We start from the raw sequence: 23749 nt of genomic DNA, 5'->3' as shown, positions 1-23749 counted from the left end.
CTCTCCTTTCTTCCTCTCCCACAGCATTCCACGTTGGTGCTCAGGCCCACGTATGTTCTCTTTTTCTTTCCTTTTTTTTTTTTTCTTTTTTTTTTTCTTTAGCAGCCTAGTGCAATGGTAAACTGCAGCAAGAGTTTCAGTTGTTCTGTTGGACCCTGACACCTGCAATTACATTTGACCTTTTCATGCAGAGCATTACACTTGGCAACAAAGTGGATGCTAAATGACTCCCGTGCTTTGCTGTATTCTCTCCTTTATCCTCCAGTTAGGACAGCAGCACTTTGGGCAAATCTCAAGCAAGCTATTCGTGCACCCTCTACTAAACCTCAGGCCACTTGATAAAACGCCACTAATCTCCAATTACAGCAAAGTTGGCTGATGGAGTTTACACATGTTCAATGTCTGTATTTTTGCTATAGAGTTTTTTGAGTATTTTTTGTTTGGTCTGGTTTGTTTATTAAATAATCTGCGCTTTTTAGGGCAGAAAAAAACATTTTGTACTACTGCTAGGCCAAACACGCTCTGTTTCAATTTTGTAATGATTCATTTGCTTAGTATATACTGACCCTTAGTGGTAAGCTGAGATTTGAATTGCATTGCCAAGTCTCTAAATTTTGCTTTTCTCTTTGGTCCAACTGTTCAGAAAATGGCTAGAATATTTTCTGTGCATCAGGATACTCTACCTATGTAAATAGCCCACATTGCCTTCAACAGACATAATAGGCATGTTAAAATAATGATGACAGGTGTTATTAGCTCTTCTGAAGGGAGGGCTTGGGAAGCAGGAGTGTCGAAAGGTTATTCCAAAATGCAAAACAAAAACGCTGGCATTGAGAAGCAATACTCTCCACATAATGAGAAACAAATAAGAACTCAGTATCTGGCACTAACGAACACCTCAAGCTAACTGTGGAATGAGTATTAATTAGGTTTCCAAAATAGCATCTTTCTGAAAAGCAGCTGAGGTGTAATATTGCTCCTTATTAATCAAAGCAATGGGACAATGTGAACTCTGCAAAAAATAAATGGTTTGCAGATGGCTGTGTGCATCTTTAATAACGACAGAAGAACAAAAGTTACAGCTTTAAATGCCAGAGAGCCTTTCTGCATCTTCTCCTTTTCAGAGAGCGATATTTGCAGTTTTCGAGGCAGTGAGGAAAGTGTGTTGGTTTCTTATTACATTTTCCCTGCAGCATAAATTCTGTTGATGTGCTTCCCTAATCATGCTAATTATACTGCCATATGTTGCTCTCATCTTTCTTTTTCTCTCCTAATGGGACATAGATTCTCTCTTTTGAATATGTCATTTGTTTATTACATTTATCAAGGGTTTTAACATTATATGGGACTTTTAATTGCTTTTTTAAACACTCAGCAGATTGAATATTAAAAACAGACATGAAGGTCAATTATAAATAATATTTAAATTGCTCATGCCATTTTCATTCTCTAATTTACTGGAAAGATCAGCTCTGTAGTCCTGCTCCTGTACCTACTATTTACTTGAGAACACACACATTTTCCCCAGAACTACTCTGGCTGCAATTGCAGTTCCGCCCTGCCCCAAACTACCTTGTGACTAACAGAATAGGGGTCTTTCTCAGACAGGAACACTAAAATAAAGATGCCTCATGCATCATATCATAATGCTTGACATAAATATGCTGCCTTTCATTCCAATTGTGAACTACTAGAGTACGCCAAACAATAAACGTGAATGTTCATTTCTGACTGGTAAGAAAAATACAGTTCTCTGTCAAAGGAGAGAGGCCCCAAAGAAAAGGAAGCACAATGTCAATAAAATAATTTTAAATGGCTTAAAGTTGGGTAGTGCTTTGTGCCAAGACATTAGACCCTCAGAGTACCCTCCACTGTAGAAAAAAATCAGTAAACCAGCTGAATACAGAGAAAGCAAGAGACAACCAATGACTATCTAATTGCCAAATTAACTCCTGGTATAATGACAGTATCTCTCTTGGCTTTTATGGAATTGCATCGTAGGTGAATTTGACCCTTTGGCTCATTGAATTTGGATGAAGATAATCATATCAGGCATATGCAAATAAATAGCAAATGATTTCATGATATTTGATGTTTGTTCATGGTATTATGACGCAAGTCCCGAAGCCTAACTGTAATGAAAGTCCTGCCAGAAGGACTTTGCAGGAGTCCTTCTTAAAAGCAGGAGTGTTGCTTTTAACAGCATCAGCATTAAGACCTATGTGATGATGACACAGGTTTAAACCTACAGTCCAAACAAATGTCAAAAAACTTCTATTGTCCTTAACTGTGTTCCAGCTCAAGGCCAGATTGTACCTACCATTTTGATTTTGACCACCTTACTTACGTAGAATTTTATATTACTTCAGTTTTGTAATAGTTATCTATACAGGATATTACAAATGCATAAACCTCATCAGCTTTAAAGTTCATATATTATGTAACTTGTCAGAAAAGCATATTTGCTTCAGATATTATCTATCCAAACTCAGCTGATGGAAAATTATCCAACATTTCTCCACAAAATGTCTATGAACAAAGGACTTGCTTAAGCACAAGGGAAGTATTTTGCAGCCCAAAACAGTCAAAATCCCAGTTTTTGTAAGAGAATTTTCACATCTATAATTTTGTGGCTGTGACTTCCTTCTTTGTTCCCAGGGGACTACTTAGACATTCACAGTTTGATAAAACTTCTGAATGTTTGCCCTGGGACATGGAAAAGAGGCCTCTGGAGACCCCATTAAATAATTAAATGAACAGGAAAGTAAAATTATCCCAGGGAAGTGGCCTAAATGTTTCCACAGTGTGTTTGACAGGACACTTTCTTTTCCTCATAGTATTAAATGCCATTTCCACTCACTTTTCCATACTGGTTTAAAAAGATGTGATTTTTCAAAGAATGATTTAAAAGTGGATGCACCCCCCTCTGAGACAAAGCTTTGTCTGCTAAAATAAAATTAAAATCTCTTTGAGTTGCTTTTGAAGAATGTTAGTCATACATACTTTTCCTCTTTCTCACTTAATAGCTGTGTAGTATGTTAAAAATATAAATTTTAAGACACTTACCAGTGGGCATCTTGCTTTATCTGCTAATTTGAAGTTATCGCAGTAGTGGCTTGTTTCATTTCTGGCATCTAAACAACAGAAGAAGATCCTCTGCACATGTAGCTGGGGTAGCATCTGGGAAAAAGGAACTGCAAAGAATGTCACATAAAGTAGTTGTCTTGATTTTTTTCCCATCACGTACCTTGTCAGGATTTGCTACAGGTCTAGGTCAATGGAATTCTTTCCATTCACTTCCAGTCTGGGTAGGAAGGGGCCCTGTTTACTCCCTGGCTCCACTGAACACAGACGATCAAATTTACACCATGCCATGGAGATGCCTCTGAAAGTCGTACTCTTCCTGAAAAACCGTTGCTAACATGAAAAATCCCAGTGACTCCATCAATACCAACCTACGGTAAGAATTTTTTGGGGCAAAAAGAAGTTATATTGGTTATGGGTTTCTTCATAGAAGGGCCATTTTGGTAGTAAAGGCTAAGAAGGCAAGACTCATGTAAAGAAATTGTTTTCAAGAGTGCTGTGGGGATGCATGTGAGCTTGTACAGCAAACTGGCACAGTTATGGTAAAGTGCAGAGTCACAAGTGAGTGAAAGGGTTGGAAACAACCATTTATGCTCCATCACAGTTCAAAGACAATCATATGCAAATGAGCAAACAAGCTTCAGGAAAGCAAATTTGCAACTAACACTCAGGAGCTTCACAATCCTTGCCCTCAAATCAAATTTATTTGGGAATATCATCATAGGAAATACGGACAAATACAGCAGAATAAAAACACACAGTTTTAGATTGCCTTGTTGAAAATTAAATAAAAAAATACTGGCTAGATCATAACTCATAACAGTATTACGTAATATATCTGTCAGATATCTCAAGATAAAAATACAAAATAAAACTCTTGAGGGCTAATCTATAGCTACAGCTCCTCAGTGTGCTCAATGCAGGGGTACATGCCCATAATGCTGTGGGAGAGATGCACATACACACACCATTTCTTGTGGCCCCATGCAGTGTTTTGGTAGCGCAGCCTTACAGGTTTCAGGGATAAACTATTGTTCAGGGAGAGGCCTTCTCAAGAAGCCTTTCTGCCATCTGAACACAAATTTCACCCAAGGTCAAAGCCTTAACTAACATGTCTTGGCTATAACAGTATTCTCCACCAAAGAAAATTTCTCCTCATCCAAACAACACATTAAGCTTTGGGTCATGTCCAGGTAAAATCTTGCTATGAATAAAGAAAGAAAGAAAGAAAGAGAATCAGCTGGCATTAAGGAAAAACTAAGGACTCTTCTTGTGTTTCAGTAACAACTACCACAGTGATTAAAACTGAATACAAATGAGCAAATAGGATTATTTATACACGAATCACATTTCTATATTAATGAAAGAATTCTGCAGGCAATGAGTGCCCTCCTGTGAGATCAGGATCTCCTAGTTTCTGCAGTGGCAGATCTTGGTGCCGGCTATGATAACAGGACACTGAGAGCTCCGAAGGATGCTCCGAGTATTCTGAAAAATCTGTTATAATTTCTGCTTGTATTTCCAGGAGAAAATTCTTGCAGAATATATAAATCACAATGGGATAGACACACAGAAAAAAAAGTCAAGCTCAGCTATGGTAAAAGTCTGAAATTGAAAATACAACAAAAACATTAAATTCTGATTGCTCCAGACTTTCAGTCTCAGTGAATCATAAATTACAATGTTGAAGAACACTCTAGCAAACAAATACCTAACTGGCCTAGTTTTTAAAGGTATCAGTCATCTTTTGTTCTTTTCAAATTTGGTGGGAACTGCAGATGCTCAACATATCTGAAATAAGGTCTGAAGTTCTCAGATCTTAACCAAGAAGATTTTCCACTGCCGCAGCTTACCGCAATTTACAGTTAAAAAAATCTGATATGACCATTATGTTTCTTCTTTTGTCATAATGACAATAAGAAGCCAAAAGATGGTTTACATTTTATTATAAAGGAGGGAGAGAAGAAAAAAAAAAAAAAAAAAAAAAAGTCCAACATTCCCAAAAAGGATGCAAAGGTGCACGGAGTGGTCCAGGCTATTAATGAATCGCTCAAACACTAGCAGAGAATATATAAAGTCTTGACTCTTAGCAAAAAATATCGATTGCATTATAACATATATGATACAATTTCATTCATTAACATTTCATTCATAAACTGCACTGTACAGGAATTTGTCCATGCTAAATACAAGCCCTGGACCAAATACACAAAACAATTTAAACGCACTTTTTACATCCTATATGCACAAACATTTCTTAAGTTAAAACTATGCACACTACTTATGCATAGCGTGTATATGGCTTACATATTCAATGACAGGAATTCCACCTTTTGGCATGCCCTTATCCCAGGGCTCGGAGCTTGCACCGTTCCCAGCTCAATTTCATTTGCTCCGCTGTCGGAAAAGAGACAGTCAGCAGGTATGAACGTGTAAGGGTCCCTCAGTCTAGGGTGACTGGTTTACGATTCCTTCTTCAGTCGGGACAAAGTGTGCCCTGGTTGAGGTTGAGCCTGATGCCTGTCGAGCTCTGGTGAGATCCCGCAGCAGCAGGTGAACAGCACACAGGTCTGTCTTCCACCAGCCTCTGCACAGCGGGGAGTGCCACCGCCCCCGTGAGTCCTCTTCAGAGCGGACCTCGGCTGATCATAAAGACTTTTTGGTCAGTGAGGTAATAACCACAGGGTCCAAAAAGGAGAACTGGGAGTGCAGTGACCCAAGCCACCCGAGCACCTACAACACCAAGGGGAGCACAGAACTTTCCTGGCACGTTCCAGCAGAGGGAAATGAGGTTGGCTGCAGCTGCGTGGGACGCCCAGGCAAGCCAGGAGGGGTCACATGCAGCTTGAAGGAAACAGAGATGAACATGGAGTCTCTTTCTGGGCACAGGACAGGCTGGAGGGCTCATTCTGAGGCTTCTTGCAGAGGTAACTGCCCGTGTGCTCTGTTTTCGCTGCCTCTCAGAGAAAGATGGTCTGGTGTTTTCTTTTAATGAAACAAATGCTAGCAAGTATTTTGCAGGATCCATGTTGTCACCTTTGCATTTGAGACAAAATATGATATAAGGCCTCAGTGTCACCTTCCAGTTCTGAGAAGCAACACAATATTTTGCTGAACAGAAGCAATTTTCATGTATTCTTGTCATTGTCTCTTCTACCCTACAAAACAGTAAGCACCAGCTTCATGGTAGGGCTGACACCATCGGTGATGTCTTCCAAAATACTACAGGACTGAGGCCGTTTTAATCTTTAATACTGGATGCTAATTAATTAATTTTAAAGAGATATTTCAAATACTGATTTGTTAAACACCAGTTCTTTCCGTATGGCAGCCGCTGCAGTGGGGAAGAATCATCATCCACACAGGCCGGTTGGTGTAACTCCACAACTTCCCTGCACAGTATACATATTTTTATTTCCAGATATTTGAAGAAAGCTAACAAGTAGGACTTTTATGTTGCATGCAGCATGGTTGCGTGAACAAGTATTTATAACAACATTTCATTTTGACTTTCCATCTCCACTGGACGCCAGTAGCACTGCCACATAACAGCAATCCTGGGCAGATGATAAATGTCGTGTTTTCTCGTCTCATGGTTAACTGGAAATCTCTGGTGTCAGTGATGCAATAAAGTGAGGTCCAACTTTGGCTGAAAAAATTATTTTGGCTAGTTTAAGAAAGCAGAATAGAAGAGGAAATAGCAACAACAAATACAACTGAAAACTTGCGAGTTGTTAAGTGCCTTGAGTTGCCAGCTCAGGGTTTTACAATTTACACTTTTGATCATTTTGTCCAATTACTCTCCATAGAAACAGGATGATACAAGAACAAGTTGACACATAACAGCCTCTGAGAGCACGGGGTAGGAACAGCTAGAGTTCTTTTCTCCTGCAACAGAGGTCAAATGAAAATTCATAAGCAACAGATTTTTAATACTACTACTTCCAGTATTTAATATACATCAATCAAGGATGTTCTATTGCATGATCATTTAGTCTGACATTAAGGATGCAGAGATGTGAAAGTATTGGTTTTGCCTTCTTTATATTGAATGGCTTTTATGGGGACATAGAAAGTGGGGTATACCATGTCCCCATTTCAAACCCTTGTAATAAACCCACAACTGGAGTAGAACAAAGAGGATAAGAATAGCACTGAGTCTTTATAGTATAAAACTCTCCACATAATAAGAAATAAATGATAAAATTACCTGTCCTGCCTGCAGTGTCAGAAGCTTTTAAGAAATGGCAAATCTAGTTCTGTATCAGTGCTTCTTTTTGCTCAGTGGCTTTTACTAGATCTTCTGACTTCTTACAGTGTTTAGGCTCACCTGGAAGACAAACAAATGTGATTGGGAACCTGAGTGAGGATGTTAAACAAGAGAATCTGCACAGCCCTAGACAGACAGGAACTTTTTCCTCCTGACTTATTTAAGGTTAAAATGAGGTTTCAGTCACTGCTTGCTTTAATTGCTTTTTCACCAGGTAAGCATTGGATTGAATTAACTAATCATTATGGTTTATCCATTAGGCAAAAGATAGAATGAAAGCAATAGATCACAGCATGAAACAAAATTATGAAGACATTTATACCAGTAACTGTTAATAAAGTGGGTTCGGTTTAGGTTTATTTTATCTTCCAACTTACTGAAAGTCAAAATTCATCCTCTGCAGTGAAGTGCTGTTTAAATCCTCTTTAACGTAGGCTTTCAGAGTCAGCTTCTCTCAGATAATGAAAGATGCCAGTGTCAAGTTCCAAGAATTTAATTAATTCAATCAGATAGGAGGAGCAATGACACTGAGTGACACAAGCAGCTTTCAAACTAAGTATATACAACACGACTTTCAAACTGACAATCATAATATTAAGCTTGTGCTTAAACTATTCCTTCAGTAACTTTGAATGAGTACAGCTGAGGAAATTATAAACTGAGATAGTAGGCATGGGGACAATGCAGCAAGCTTACAGTACCATTTACTATCTACATAGTAACTTCTCAGTTTTAACCAGTTGATTGAGTGATCCCACCAGCGATTAATAATGCTGAACTGAAAATATGATAAAAGAAAAGCACAGAAGTCTCAGAAGTGGAGAAGATAAGCTGGGAGAAGCATAAAAGTTATTAAAATCACAACAGAGGCAGAGAAAGATTTTTGAAAGCCAGAAAACAAAGGTACAAGCAGTTGACAAGTAAAGCAGATGATGACATATGATCTGAGAAGCAAACTGAAAGAGAGCAAGATAAAGTTGAAGGGGCTCACAGTTTACAAAAGAGAAAGGGAAAAGAGGAAAGGTAGCTCATGAGAATAAGGAAAAAAGAAAATTAATAGCTATGAATTCACCATGACTTCATTGTAAGTAAGGAAGAAATGCTACTGATTTTACCCTTCTATCATTGCCAAGAACGGGTGCCGCCACTCTGCAACGTGGCCACCAGCAGATGGGCCGTATTCCCCCAGGCAGCATTCTTCATTGTCTCCCTTATTTTACATAAATTTAGTGTAGGTGGAATATAGACAACCAGTTCTCCAAAAGCTTTTAAAGTGTCAAAATCGGATTAACGTGAACTAAAACAACGTCTCCAGATCTTTCAGCCTGCAGTTGTTTTTGGACAGCTTTAGCAAAACTTTTACTACTATCCATAAAAACAAAAAAGGGGGTGGCGACAGGTATGATTGTAAAACCTAATGATCTAAATATTAAAATTTTATACTTGATGTAAAATGGTTAGTGGAATTTTAGGAGTGGGATAGGAACGGTTTGTGGAGGCCTTAAAACAAAACCATTATGTTTAGTTTTCATAAAAACTAGACATTAATTTCTAAACCATATATAACTTTCTTCCTGTCATTGCATCAGGTATTTTATGCGATAAACTCTGTCTTACAAATGGTTGCTAATGGCTGTTATCTTATAATCCTGATCCTTTTGATAAAGACATCATTTGGTCTTTTAATATAAGTTCCTTCCATCCTCATCCCATGCACGAACATGGATGCCTTCCCTTAGTACCAGGATCCTGATGTGCCGTTGCTCTCTTTAGCCACACAGCGTGCACAAGGGATGCTAGCGAACCAGGCACGCAGCCACCTGTGCCCACTTTGCACGGATCCAAAGGGTTCCACCCTCAGCTGAGCACCGCAGGGCCACCGCCGCACTCAACAGTCACTAGCATTGCACGGCACGGATGACTGCTCGACGCCGCCTGCGTGATCATAAATCAAACGGGCATGCTGTTGATGTGGGTCTGTCCGCTGCTGTTTAACCCGGTTCCCCTCCAGGGCTTTGAGGTACTGCCTGCTGGTGACGCGGAACGCTTTGTACCACGTGGTGCGAGCGGGTAGTCCTCTACTGCCATACAGAAGTGAAGTTACTGATGATCTGTTTTATCACAGATTTATTATCTCCTTTACATTTTGATATTACGGATTAATGTGGCTATCATCATGAGTGAAAAGTTAAAAGTGTGCCAATTAGCATTTATAAATCATTGAAACAGGGAGTTGTTTAATTAAACATAAGCAGTTTTTAACATTAATGTTCTAATTAATAAATCACTCAGGAGAAAAGGAAAATAATCACTTAAAAGAAATCACGTTATAATAGTTCCACTTAATCTTGTAACATTCAATTAAATGAAAGTGAGATGATGGAAAGGACAAAGGTACAGTGGAGGAAAACGACTTTCAGTCCTAACCCGAGTCCTTGTAATAGCAACCCTGCGGCTCTCCCTCTGCACTGCCCAGGACCCAGGTCAGGGCTACTCCTGTCAGTAAAACACAATAGTCTATGAGAACTAGACCTAGAAAAAGATGTGATATGAGGAGAGGAAAACAGGCCTTCTTTCTTTTTTTAATGGGGAGCCCCCTCACCATAGTACATCTAAATATTCGGTGACAGTTCCCAAGAAAGCAGGTAGATCATCTCCCTGTATTCCCCATCACTGTTACAATTCAATTGCTTACTCACAGAGAACCAAACTGAGTTTTCTGCTTTTTATAAAGGACAGAACAATGACAGCTAACATATGAAAATTTAATCTGAATAACTTTATTGCTTTTCTTCTTACTTTCTATCTCATTCTCCCAGCCCCAGCACCCACAGGTTCTTAATTCTCTCTCCTGGGAGTGAGCAAGCACTCTGGACATCGCTTTAGCTTTCTACCACCCATCCTCAGTATGGAAAGCACAGAGGTAGAAAAATCTCACACAGAGAGTGCAAATAATGTCCTGGTAGATGTATAGTGCTGCTTAGAATACTCAAATAACTCTAACTTGGGAATCAGGTTAAAAAATGTAAGGTCGGGTGTACACTACCTTCTGCTTGCTTGCAGTGACATTCCACTGAAAACCTCTGACCTTGGTTAAAAGAGTCCTGTCTGATCCGCTGGACATCAACAGAGGTGCAAAAGTGACACATGGGGATGCTACCCATGCTGTCTCTCCCTTCTGAGCCAAGTGCTACTGCATCATACACAACACACTCACCCTTGACCATCCCAAATATCACTTACACAGAGAAAAAGGAGGGGGCAGTGAGAAGAGAAAATAGACTGCTGTGCTCTTAGTAGTTATGAGGCTTCTACACACACTGCAGCAATGAAAACTCTTGCAAAAACACTAATATCGAGTATCTACATTTAGACAACGACAATGGCAGTTAATGGATTCCCTCCATTTAGAAAGATATTAAATCATTTCACCACGGTGAAAGAGGAATGTGAAACATTTTGGCCTAAGTTTTCCCTTTGGTATTGAATATTGCAGGCTAGACTAATACTAAACTCCTGCATTGCCTTTCTTTTCAGTTATCTTTAACATGGTGGCACAATCTCTGCAGAAGTACTTAAAGCTGCTGCTGAAACCCATTATTAATTCATTTTTTCTCAAAGAACCAACCTGAGCCTCACCACGTGTTATTAGAAAGTCTGCTGCCCCAACCCCTGCGCGCTACAGTGATGTAAATACCTGCAGTATACTTTTTTTTTTTAATTGGCAGGCACAGAAAAAGCCCGTATCATTTATTTATATCATCTATGACATAGTTGAGAAATTAATATTAGATCTCCTCTGTGGTTTATTAGAAGCATGAAGTTCTGTGAAAGGGTCAGTGCTGACTTAAAGGATTATAGTATTTAAAAAACATACAGATTTCTCACTATATAGTAATGGGGCTGGTCTGTCCTTAGGAAAGAAAGTTTTAAGAATATGATAGCATATCCCTTTGTAAATAATTTCAAAAGTCCAGAAAATATTCAAAATATTTTTCTATGACATTTAAATATTGGGAAAATAGGGAAAAATGCAAGAATGAAATGTCATTAAAGTATAAATCAAGCTATTTAATAACATAAAATCAGAATGTAAATGATATTCTGATGACCAATAAACCCCTACAATGGAAGAAGGTTCAATGGAGACGGGCAAGGGCGATGTGCCCACCAAGCTCAGGAGATAATGCAAAGGGTGACTGACTAGAGCTTTTGCAAAGGAAGCTGACGGTCTCAACACAAAGGGGAGAGGGGGGTGGCCTTAGGTTTAGATAAGCACTGATAGTGGAGTGGATCCAGTGGATCCATTATATCACAGACACGGGGATTGACCAGTGGTTTCTCCTTGCATTCCTCGGAAGAACGTGACTGCCTCCCCGGTTAGCCAGGCCAGCAAAGAGGGAGTGAATATGTGGTTCAGCCAAATACAGAGTATAAAAACTAAACAGCTAGCAAAAGAATTCTGAAGAGAGCAGTGGGCTTGAGCTGGCTTCAACCCGTGTATGCCTTACCGGTGACTGGGGACACCCAGTGTCATGATGGTGAGCATATTCTGGACACTGGTAATGGGACTCGCATCAGCATTGTGACTGAGCTGTGTATTGCTATTGCTCTATTTTGCTAAGTGTAACTTACATTTGTAGGGTGCTTTCAGTATATTTTGTATCACTCTGCTAAATCAGAAATCCCATGTAACATTAACTACCTTCATATAGGTAAACGTTACATCCTTCACTATTACATCCTTCACTTGTGGAATACCTAAAAGAACCTGGTTAGAGAGTATTAGACGCTGACATTAATATGCTACAGAAACCAGGCAAAACATTCATCAAGCTCTCCGTTTACCTGGGTATTTATCTATGCTGCAAAGTGAACACAAATAATCACTGAAGGAGATGGAGGAGAGTAAACTCAGCATACCACAGTGAACAGATGTTTCACATAAAATGACAACTAAAAAAGCCTCCAAACATCAAATGCCTTTAAAAATAACACATAATCAGTATCATTACCCTATGCAGAGCAGCACTCTACTGAAAGTTTGTGATAGTTTAAATCAGAAATCCAGCTTCACCTTGTGGTTTTCTGGCTTGAGTGACTGACTTACGAGGGGATCCATGAAATGTTTGTAAGACTAAAAGAAATGCAAACTTACTTTCTGTAGGCTTAAGCTGGCTGACCAGGGATGCACATTTCCATCGGAAAAATTTTAAGGATTCACAGGTCTAAATAGGTGAAAAGACACTATTCTAGAATGCAAGATCCAAAGAATTTGGAACGCATATATTCTCTGAATTTCCCATGACAACAGCATTTTGACAATATAATTTTTTGTGACAATATGATTTCCCATGACAACAAGTACCGCTGACTACATTTGTTCACAAACCATATCAGATGAACAGTTTTCAAACTAATTTGGAAACCTGTTCAGAGCAGAATTTTAGAATGGCAGGGCATGTGTTCAATCAACAGCATGAGCAGTAGCCTTTATTTTTCACACACTGTCACCAGCAGGAAAAGGCACAGTTTGTAATAAAGGAGGGATAGGAGAAAAATCCTTTCAGTTCCATTTCATTTCCAAGGATCTTTATACAGCAGTTTAAGCTTTTCAGGCACGGATGTTAAGTTTCAGTAGAAAACCCTACATTTCTCTACCAAAACTTTCCATGGCCATCAGCAGCAACTGAGATGTGTGCTGCAAAACCTGCAGTGGCTCAGATGCAAGTTGGGGGATCCTAGTAAGGGATACTGGCTCATGACTCTGCCTCTGGAGTTGCCTTAAAAATAATTTGCTGCTTCTCTCACTGTGCAATTAATCACTCAATGCAGTTATGTCTACTGCTACATCTCCCCTCTTTCTATGACTTGCTCTAAGTCCATGGTTTAAGTACCATTGCCTCTTCAGTGACCTAAGAGCTAAGCAATGACATTGTATGAACTCTGATTTTTAGTTCAGGACCTTACCAATACTATTTATTTCCACTAAATAATTAAACTCTTATTTCTATTTTATTATTTATCTGAAGGCTTTTTGAATATTGCCATCTCTAGTGAAGGAACATTCTTGGATTGGGGGAATTCATGTTATTAAATCTTTTTTACCATCTCCAAGAAAAAAATAGCTTCCAGATCACGTTTGCCTTCGGAAATACACCATTGCAAACTCAACCACTTCTTACCCTTTTCATAAATTTTGCAGTTTGAAGTATTAAAATACAAGGCATTCTGTAGAAATTTCCCTGCCTTATAAATGAATGGGATTAGCTTTTTCTAAGATAAGAAATCTCTGTTCTCATAGGGAAGCTGGAATGTAAAGACTGACAAGGCAACAGTGTGCACTAACTGCATGCAGACTTGTATCTGACACCTCAAACAGCATTTTTGTTGTTCAGCCATCTAAAGACCCCCAAGTGCAGCTACACCCCAACTGCCTTTTGCATAGTTTGAAAGGTAAAAGATGCAGCTCTTCCTGCCCTGTTCCTCATCCAGGAGATGGGAAACTTTTTTTAAGGCACTTAAATTTCAAGCTGGGCTTTAATACAAAAATTGGTGCAAATAATACATGTCAAAAGACAAAAATGTCAGTTATAAGACAACTTCAAATGCTGTGAAATTAATTTTACTGTAAATATTTTGATTTACGACCCTAAATTAACCATCTGTTATTTCTGATGGAAAAAACCTGTCAACAATAAAAGCATGGAGTGCTGGAAAGCAGAACTCTAGAATAAGTGGGAGTTCTCCATAAAAAGCATCTTTGAGAAATATGCCAAGTCATATACTTATGTCTAAGCTAAGCCTTATAAGCACTTTGGTGTTGCTGCTCAGACAATGCCATACTTCTGGTACAATATTGCAAGGCTCCCTGTCATAAAAGCATTAATGAGCTTAGCATTTTAATTAGAAGCGAGGAAAAGAAGTGTCATTACCTGCCTTGATTATTCTTATTACCCAAATACTTCAAAGCTTATTCTAAATATAAGCAAATTCAGAAAATAAAATTAAAATGAACAGCACCTTTCTCTTACTTTGGTATCATCTATTCCTATTGCTTGGGTATCTTGCCTTTGATACTGCATTATGATCACCAGATACTAAATCATATTCAGCTTATGATAAAATACTTATATTCTAAAAAATATTCTGACATGATAAGGATTTTCTGGCTGTTTCACTTGTCCTGCAAACTACAGTCAGGGGACTGATCTTTCTGATGAAGAGAATGACAGTCCCATGCCTACAACAGTTAGCATATTCCATCTACTTAAATCTAACTCTAAAGTTCACATTACAGTTAGTACAAAGGATGTGGCTTGCAAAATAATAATCATATTAGGTGCCTAAACTAAGGGGAGTGTATTTTAACAGCATAAGAATAATTACCTATTCGAAGAGAAAATGTTAGATAGTTCTGTTTTGAAAGTTTACCTCATTCTCCAATAACGAACTGCTATTTAATTGCAAATACACATCTTTAAATCATTAAATGACTAAATGATCATCTTTAAATGATCAAAAATCATTCTTTGCGTTCAACTAAAAGTCTTGGTATTGTATGTAAGAAGTTTTCTTCTAGATACCAAATAGCTAATATCAAGAAGATGGTATTTGCTTACATCAAACAGCTTTTAATTGATGGTTTGAGGACACTACTGTTTTCACACATGCCTGATGGTGTGAAACTTACACTGGTGGTTTGTACAACACCTTATTACAATACATTACTGTCGATGTTTGACAGGGAGATACCAGACACTGCTGCAGCTTCGCCCTGGACAGCTTCATTAAATTGACTGGTGCTCTGTGATGAAGTATTACCATTCAGTGGGTCTGTATTCTGTGTTTCTTGCTGGGCATCGGTGAGATCTTTCTGGTTCGGATCAGAGTTAGTGCATTTTTCTGAGTTGGATTCATCACTCAGAGGAGTGTCGAAAGAGACTACTTGTAGGACGATGGATCTGGGAGGACAGGCTGTACCATCGCCTCCCTGACTACTCTCATTTTGTATCCTTGTTGTCTCTTCCTGTAACTGTGCCTCTGTGGAATTTCTGCTTTGGTCTGTTTCCTGTTCACCAACATTTTTCACAAGTTCTTCTACAAAGAGGGAACAAAATATGTTAATTAGATAAGAAGGATATGCCACAGTTGTTTGATATCAGTAGTGACTGATAGAGCTGCACACGGGAACACTGTGAACATCGACTTTCTGCACGAGGACATGTGCACTGGTGTGTTTAATATGAGTCAGATTCTTCTCCTGATTACACTATTGCAACTGAACCATAGTGGTCCGCTTTCTGGTTTGCTCTCTAATTTGTGCCTCTTTTTTTTGGCCACAGTACAGGCAAGCAGCAGCATCAGACACACTGTAAGCTGAAGGATGGGAGCAGGAGGACCCCATGCTGCGGGCACGTCCCCCAGCAGTGGTGTCTGTCGCCACAGGACTAGGAGGAGCAGAGCTCATCAGTTCTGCAACAGAGAAAGGGCATGGAGGGGAGCACCTTGCTGCGGGATGGGGGAGGCATCAGAACTGAAGGAAAGGCCTGGAGAAAGTTGGTCTATCAGTCTGGAGAAGTCCAATGCCAGCTAATACAGAGCTTCAGCTGGAACAAGTTATAGAGGGTGACACACGCATACAATCCAGTACTGCTGCCATTATGGTTAATGGCACATACAGAATGTGAAGAAAAAAATATGAGGGAAATGGTGCTTCAGGGGACAGCAATTACAGGAGACAGCAATTAATGTTTGGAAGGCTCTATTCCCCTTGCTCTATTGCAGAAACCTGGAGAACAGTACAAAGAAATGGCCCAGAGTAAAAGGAGACAGAACAGAGCAGCACAGAGAGGTGGTACTGGGAGGAACTAGATTTAGAAAATGGAGAATGGAAAACTTGTGATGGAGAATGAAAAGTCTGATAAAAAATAACTGTACCATCTTTGTGGAGGGCCTGTTTCTCTTGCTATTAGAATCTCTGCTTTGTAAATTCAGATTTCAGAATCTGTATACTACTATAGAAGATACAAAACACTATCAACTTAGAAAGTGAAAGCATTGCAATTTCCACAACTCCTGCACAAAACAGCTGCATGATATGGCATAAAATTTCTAACTTGGCTGTGCACACTGTATTAAGGAAGGAAACTGAGCATTGAGATATTTATTGAGTTCAACTGGCAGCTCCCAGAAACCCTGGTTATGAGTGACCAGTCCGAATGTAGACCAAAAGTGATTGCATATGATAACTGAAAGACAGCCCAGTGTCACATTTTTACCACAGTGAGCATTTGGCAGCTTCGTCACATCACTTTTCTGAATCTAAAGAAAGTTCCCCCTGAAGTACAATTTGGCTTGTGAAATTGGATAGAAAGGAACACCTCCAAACCTGAGCTGATGTGCAGGAGCATGGAATAGTTAAATAATTTCCTGCTTTTGTCAGTTCTTACACTTTCTGGTATACTTTTAAAAAAATCAAGAGCTTTCAAATTTGATCTGTTTCTAAATTGTTAAGCCAGGTTTTTTTACAAACTTTAGAGACCTGCTTGTTTTGGACTCCAAATCCTCTGAAACTTGGACAGGTACTCTTTTTCTACAGACTTCAATGCAGCTCTTCCAGAGAAGTGGTTGGGCTAAAGACATTAAGAAATGTATATATGCAACTTGAAGCAATTCTGATGTTCAATCTAGATATGTTAACTCAAGCATCTGTCACTCATGGCATAATCTACCTACTTAAGGCTTTTGTCCCCCCAAAATGATTTATGTGCCATATTTGCCTCCATATGGCAGAGCTACAAGCATTTTACTGAAAAAAAGGAAGAGACCAGCAATAAGCATCAAAACTTTGCAGAAAATGAGAGGACTGACCCTGGTGCTTCTGGGACTCCAACATAAGTTTAAAGACATGTCTAAGGGTTCCCAAACAACTGTGATTTTTCCCAACCAACCTGCCATTTTCAAACCCAAGAATACATTGCAGTAACCCACAGTTATTTAGACATGTGTTCCTTCTGCTTTCAACTCCTTGCACAAAGATGTAGGAGGATATAAAACCACTGCAAACCACGTAATCCAGTGACACTTGATGTCACAGCATTGTGACATATAGAAAATGTAGCAAAGTTTTAATTAGCTACCCAAACTTTTTACTAAGATTCCGTTAAAAATAATTTGTGCGTTTATGGTTTTCTAGGGTGGCTACCTCCACCTTTTACTTCTCTTTTGCTGTTCAGCTGTATAAGCACAGGGGCTTGAATGCTGGGACTTTTGGGAGAGGGGAAGGGAGGGACATGCTGCTCCAAGCCTACTAGAGGGAAAAGGTGTTTAAAGTCATGTAGTTTGTCATTTGCAGAGGTGGCCCAGCTCTCTAGCGTATGCTCCAGGGGGATATCTAACAGGTTCCAGTATCAGGTTCAGTTATCATTCCTTAGTCTGTGATTTACCAGGTGCTGCCACTACAAAATATGTCTTCCTACTCTTAGCTCAGCCCATTCATTACACTTCCTCAGACCATGGTGAAAAATTCTCCTTTTTCCACTGTTCTTAACACTTTTCTGAATTAGCTCAAGAACTGCTTATGACCTAAATAATTTAGCACTGCAATTAAAATTACTGTCACTGGTTCAGATGGGACTCCTTTAGCCCCTGAATTTACTTTTGTCCAACAGATTAAAACAGCCCATTAGAGTAGATTTCATGTGCCAAACTGTCAGTTGGTTTCTGTGACTGTCACACACATCCTCCCACCACCCACCCTTCCTAGTGGCTGCTAAATCACATTAAGATGCTATCAGATCATCACTCTCAGATTTTCGCATTTTAGCAGCTGTTACTCTCTTCTTATTAGCGACTCTGCTGAGAAAATCCTTCAGACAAAATGGAACCGAACCCTTTAGTTATTGTGACTGGAAGTATGCAGGACCGAAAGTGCCCGAGGGGGGCCTGCAGGTACCCTGCAGAGGTCTTCCAGAAGAGACATTTGTTATTCAAAGTTGCTGCCCACAGGGGAAAAAAAAAAGCTGATCTCTACTCCAAAGACACAATAGTTGTCACTTTTTCATATTTTTACTATCAAAATTAAGCACAGGACAGTGCAAACCCCTTGTTCAGCCTCACATATTTTTCAAACCACCCCAATGCGGTCAGTCACCCCAGACATGCACCTTCGAGCCACGCAGCAAGTGCGCTGCCAAAAGGTGCTGAGGACAAGGCTTGTCACTGGTCACTTTCCATACAAGTAACGCAACCTTTGGTCGGGTCCTGTAACAGTTCATTCTTCAGAAGAGTTACATAAGCATAAAATGGGAAAACCAAGCAAAACTGCTGTTGTATTATCATGATGGGCCCATTCGATGGGCAGCTGGACCCTTAGTCTGTATGATATGTTCCCTCATACTATTATATGACCTGAGGTGAGTGTCCTAAGTTGTCTGTGTCTCTTTTTGCTCAACTGTACAGTGAAGATAATGATACTTATTTATCCCTGTAACTTTATGTACAATATCTACTGAACAGACGCTAAGCATGGTTGCTAGTCCATACCCTTTCATTCTTTTAGGAGTACCTGAGCTTGCCAACCACTGACCAACTTAATTAGTAAATCTTTAGAACATTTTAATAGAACAAAATAAGCAAGAAGGAATAAAAATCGTAGGCATAAAGACTAAACGTTTTATTTTATAAATGTTAAATCATTGTGATGTAATTTCTCTGTGTTCAAAGAACTGCTGCATATAGGATCTTACATAACATTTACATCTTTCCCAACAAGTTGTCTGTTTCTTACAGCTTTCTCAGTAGGTCAGTAACTTCCAGTCCTTAAAATCCATTTAGCAAACAACTTCTCTAACAAAAGAACTTCTCAGACTGATGTGAGCATCTTTACTATTTGCTACAACTACCAAAATTGCAAATAGCAGCAACTATCAATGCTAGGTGTTGAAAAAAAGGACAGGATGGAATCGTCTCTTTATCACTGTGTTGAGATGAACAAAGACAGATTATCTGGTGATTAGGGGTTTGGAATATTAATTAAACATCAAGGCTTTCAAATTAGAATCCCAGATGTTTGATCATTATGATAATTCCCTGTTAACAGCATTCCCTGAAAGGTCTGAGAAACATTCCCCTAATTCTCTGGTGGTGAAAGGTTGAGGACCCTTAGGCTATAGAGCACTGAGCTTCTCTGCATCAATTATACAAGATGTGGCCTTTTTAGCAAAACGGAGCCATTTTACTTAGTAACCTTCTGTTAAGGAAGCTCTCAGACAGCTGCCTAGGTAAATACACAACTTCCTCACAAACACAGGCCTTTCTAAAAATAAAGCACACTGTTCCTTGCCCAAGCTGCTTGCTCTGAATTAATTCTCAACAGCAACTATCTTTGCAGGGAGGGGTAGCACCAGCATCTCCAGGAAAGTTGCTCTGTCAACAACACTGCCAGTGTGTCTTGGTCTTCTTGTCTGAACTGCTTGGGCATAAGAGTCAGATCATCTTCAGCCCTTGCTGAGGGAGCCCTTGCTCCAGCTGAACTGCCTCCCAACCTGTGCTCCATGAGTAGCCTTCTTCTGAAAAGGTGAGAAGCCTGAACGAGCTCAAGTGACCCTCAGGAAATTCTGTGGATTGTTGCTAGTTACCTTTCTATATTACTTGTGCATCTGTATTACTACATTCTGTAAAAACAACTTCTCCTGAGCCTGTGAACTAATCTGGGAAAAAATGTCTAGTGTTTGTGGAGCCCACTGACAAGAATGCAGATGGTTCTTGTAACAGCACAAGTACTGTTTGTCATAGTCAGCTCAGGAGCCGTGTTTGGATATTTACACTAGCAGCCAGCCTGCTTACTACCATTGCACACTGTCCTCACGTGTGACCTCCTCAGTGCACTCAGCTCTTTCTGGCTTGTCATAAACTATTTAGCTAGGAACATCGATAGCCATAACAACACTCATTTCACTTGGCAGTGATTTACCCCTGATATTTCTTCCCTCAGTACGTGCTCTTACTAATATATAAATAAAACACAGTTTCACACGTGTGCCCAGAGCAACCTAAAGGGCTTTCATCAAGTAATAGAGTCAGAGAAGGTAACATGAGATCCAGACAGGATGGAACAGATTAATCTGAGGTTCAAGGTCTCAGCTTATTCACTTACAAGCTTAGTCAAACTTGAGTGCAATTTGAAAGGAATTTCAAGTGGAAAGGGGATGTATTTCAATATTTTTCCTTCATTACTAGATGTTAATTTTGCAGTCAGATTAAGGAATTTTAGCTGTTGCATGGTGCAGCTTCAGAGCAGGTACACTGCTGATCTGGACCAGTTGGGGAAAACTTCTCCCATTATGTGACAGGGAACTTCTGTGCTAGCTCACATAGTTCTCTATAGAGGGCTATGTTCACTTGGTGAAAATCTTCTCCAGCAGCCCTTAGGGCCCGCATATGGGCTAACTGCCCACACATTCCATTCCAAATGAATGGAAAATATCTTAACTTTCAAAAAACCTATATAACCCCCCCTCCCAGCTTTTAAAAAACTTAGCATCTGTGTACTAACAAAATACAAACCTGTACTCAAAAGTATTTGCACTAATCACATGATTCTATTTTAGAATAGATTCTAATCAGGCACCCTGAAGGTATCCATGCCATGCTCCAGCCACCTGCAGATGTTGTTGCAAGTAGTCTCTTTACGGGTACAGTTTTCCACAAATCTCTTTCTTGCTCTCACAAATGTTTTCCAAACCAGATTCAACCACAATCACACAGAGCCAATATTGTTCATCAAGCTCTGGCCTCAACACCAGCTATCTGCACTTACCCATCAGTTTTCCTAATGTACATTCTACTGTAATTACATAACTCTGTTCAGGAAATTACTTCATTAGTCAAGTAGACAAAAGAAAAGAAGGGCATCCTAGAATATGGACATCTACAATCTCAACAAAGTTCACGGAGCCTTGAACGTTAACAGTTTTGTTTTTCACAGTAGAAAGCATGCCCAGAGTTTCCCGGATCTTGCTTGGCCTCACATGAATATTGACTGTATAGAGAAGCAATCATTTACCGAGAAGAATTTTTAAATCTCTTGCTGTGAGAAGCTTTGTGTTTTCAATGGCTGTCAACAGCCCAGTACATCTGGGCTAAACGTATCAGTAATTTATAGAGCGCTACAAAGCACTGGAAATGAAGGGAAAATTACCTCTTTGATAGCACCCTACACCTCCAAAACAATACACCAAAAAGCCGATGTACCAAAATCAAACTGGTTAGTTACATGTAACTGGAAATGGCAAACTTCCAGACAGCAAGTTCTCATTCCTCTGTATTGAAGGACCTTGCATGTAGATAGCTCAGGGCTGCCTGATTTCTGCAGGCTGTAGCTAAGGGGTCTTGGGCACCTGATGGTCTGCTGTTACTACTGATCATCGCAACTTAGTGGTTTTGTCCTTTTGATCAGTCAGAATTAGCTGGACAATACCAAAAAAAGCTATCAATCATACGCAGCTGCTCATGAAGGAGAGACAATATGAGTTTAAATCTCCTCCTCAGCTGCCTCTTCTACCTAAGTCTCCCGTCATTGTCACAATAGGTGCATGGAAACTTGTTCTTAATATTCCCCTAATGAGAATATTAATTCGCAATTTAGCATGAAGTTAGAATTAAGCACTGCTCAGCAGTGATTTTCTGTCTTGTCTGACACCTCTTGGAGAAAAAAGGTGCTGCTTTGGATGATGGGATGAAAGACAAGGCTGGCACTGGACTCCAGGATACCATTCCCTGCGGTCACTATCAGGTCACGTACAGTGAGATCAGCCCCAGCTACTGAAATACTCCAGGTACTTACTCAGAAAAAACATAAGACTGTGGACAGAATACTCCCAAATGGCATTCACTTAACCTGCATCAAGGTTATAAACTGTATTGAACAATTATTACAAATAATTTCACACAGATAACTGTAACTCCAGACAATTTTCAGGTACAGCTTATGAATTAAGACACTTGATGGAGATTTGACTTTATTAACTATAAACCGGCAAACAAAGAGTCACTTTTTGCCTTGCTTGGGCCTAATACATGCTGTGATTGCCCAAATCTTTAGATCCACAGGGTCATTTAAATAATTGCCTACAGCATAGTCCCAAAAAGCCTGTAATACTGAATTTTGTTCCATACAGTGGGGAACAAATAGCATTTCTAATAGCAAAGTACAACTTTTATGTTTCATAAGAAATGTGGTATCACATACTACTTTGAATTGTTGATTTTGGCATTTGAAGCAGATGTCTGTATCAGTTATGATTAAATGTGCAAGAATGCGCATTTCTAAACCAGACCTCTAAAGATAAGCTGTGCAACACAGAGCCTTATTGTACAGGTTATAAGAGGAGTTCTCATCCCCAGACCAGCTACATCTCTTTATACCTCCTGGGAGAGGAAAACAGGACCATCTAAACAAACATTAAGACATAAAATGTATGAATACAAGACAACTAGGTATTTTTATAGGCTGAAGAAATTAAAAAAGAATTAAAAGTAGGGGAGGTCTTTGGGAGTAACCCATAAAAAAATCCCACCTTAGAATATCATACCTTCTACTGCCAATTCTTTCCATCTTTCTTTGTTTGCTTGAATGATCTTCATCAAATTGTCCTTAAAGCTTGTTAGGTCTACAGTTGCTAGAGAATTTTCTGTGTGAGTCCCTCCATCACTCGCACTTTTAAAACTGGGTCGTCTTTGTGCTTCGGCATTGTTTACTGCTCCCAAACTGTTTTGGCTGCAGAAGGGAAAAAACTCTAAATTATGAACACAGTCAGGCAATTTGATATTACACAGACAGTTAATTGGAATCTAATTCCTTAGGACATGCATGCAATCACTAGCTCAAAATAACAGTTTTCACCACAGATTCCCAAGATACAAGCTATTTCTTCATCTCATGAAGCTGCAACCTGGGACCGATTCTCAATGACCTTTTTCCAGGGATTTATTGAAAAAAATGTGGCAGCTGAAAATACATTACTTGTAAGTTGGTTCTTGAAAGAATGTTTATGTAGCCATTTCAGAGCACCTTCTTAGCTGTGTTTTTGAACAGTGAATGGTATCTTTGGGGCTCACAGGAAAGACATCTGATGATTGTTATTTTTTGACCCATTTTAAAAAAGCAAGACAAAAAAGTATATGACAATTAAGTTCAGCTTCAGCTGAAAATTCTCTCCAAGGTACGTGCCTTCAAGTATAGTCAAAGCAGGATTTAGTTCAGTGGCTTTAAAATCCACTTAAGAGCTACTGCAGCTACCTTACACATAAAGTAAGGTAGAAGTAAAATTTATTATTCATATATGAAAATGCAAATACATGTAAAGGTGGGGGAAAAAAATGAACTCTCTT

The 23749-nt window shown here is 39.3% G+C and overlaps 1 protein-coding gene across 6 annotated transcripts in view; it reads right to left on the bottom strand.

Moving 5' to 3' along the window:
- Positions 1-3201: 3201 nt before the first annotated feature.
- Positions 3202-23749, bottom strand: part of PDE1A (phosphodiesterase 1A) — a 225990-nt gene continuing 205442 nt past the window's right edge. For all 6 annotated transcript variants that reach the window (XM_080400265.1, XM_080400267.1, XM_080400263.1 and 3 more), the window contains 4 exons: positions 22951-23135; positions 15179-15454; positions 7295-7414; positions 3202-6972 (listed from right to left, as the gene is read on the bottom strand). In XM_080400265.1, the coding sequence (XP_080256391.1) occupies positions 7338-7414; positions 15179-15454; positions 22951-23135 (538 nt within the window). In that variant the 3' untranslated portion in view covers positions 3202-6972; positions 7295-7337. The remainder of the gene's footprint in view (positions 6973-7294; positions 7415-15178; positions 15455-22950; positions 23136-23749) is intronic.

This window comes from Falco punctatus, assembly GCF_963210335.1.
Source record: "Falco punctatus genome assembly, chromosome: 8".
In the NCBI taxonomy this organism is placed as follows: Eukaryota; Metazoa; Chordata; class Aves; order Falconiformes; family Falconidae; genus Falco; species Falco punctatus.
Note: the sequence above shows the minus strand (reverse complement) of the source record. Positions and strands in the feature narration are given on the sequence as shown.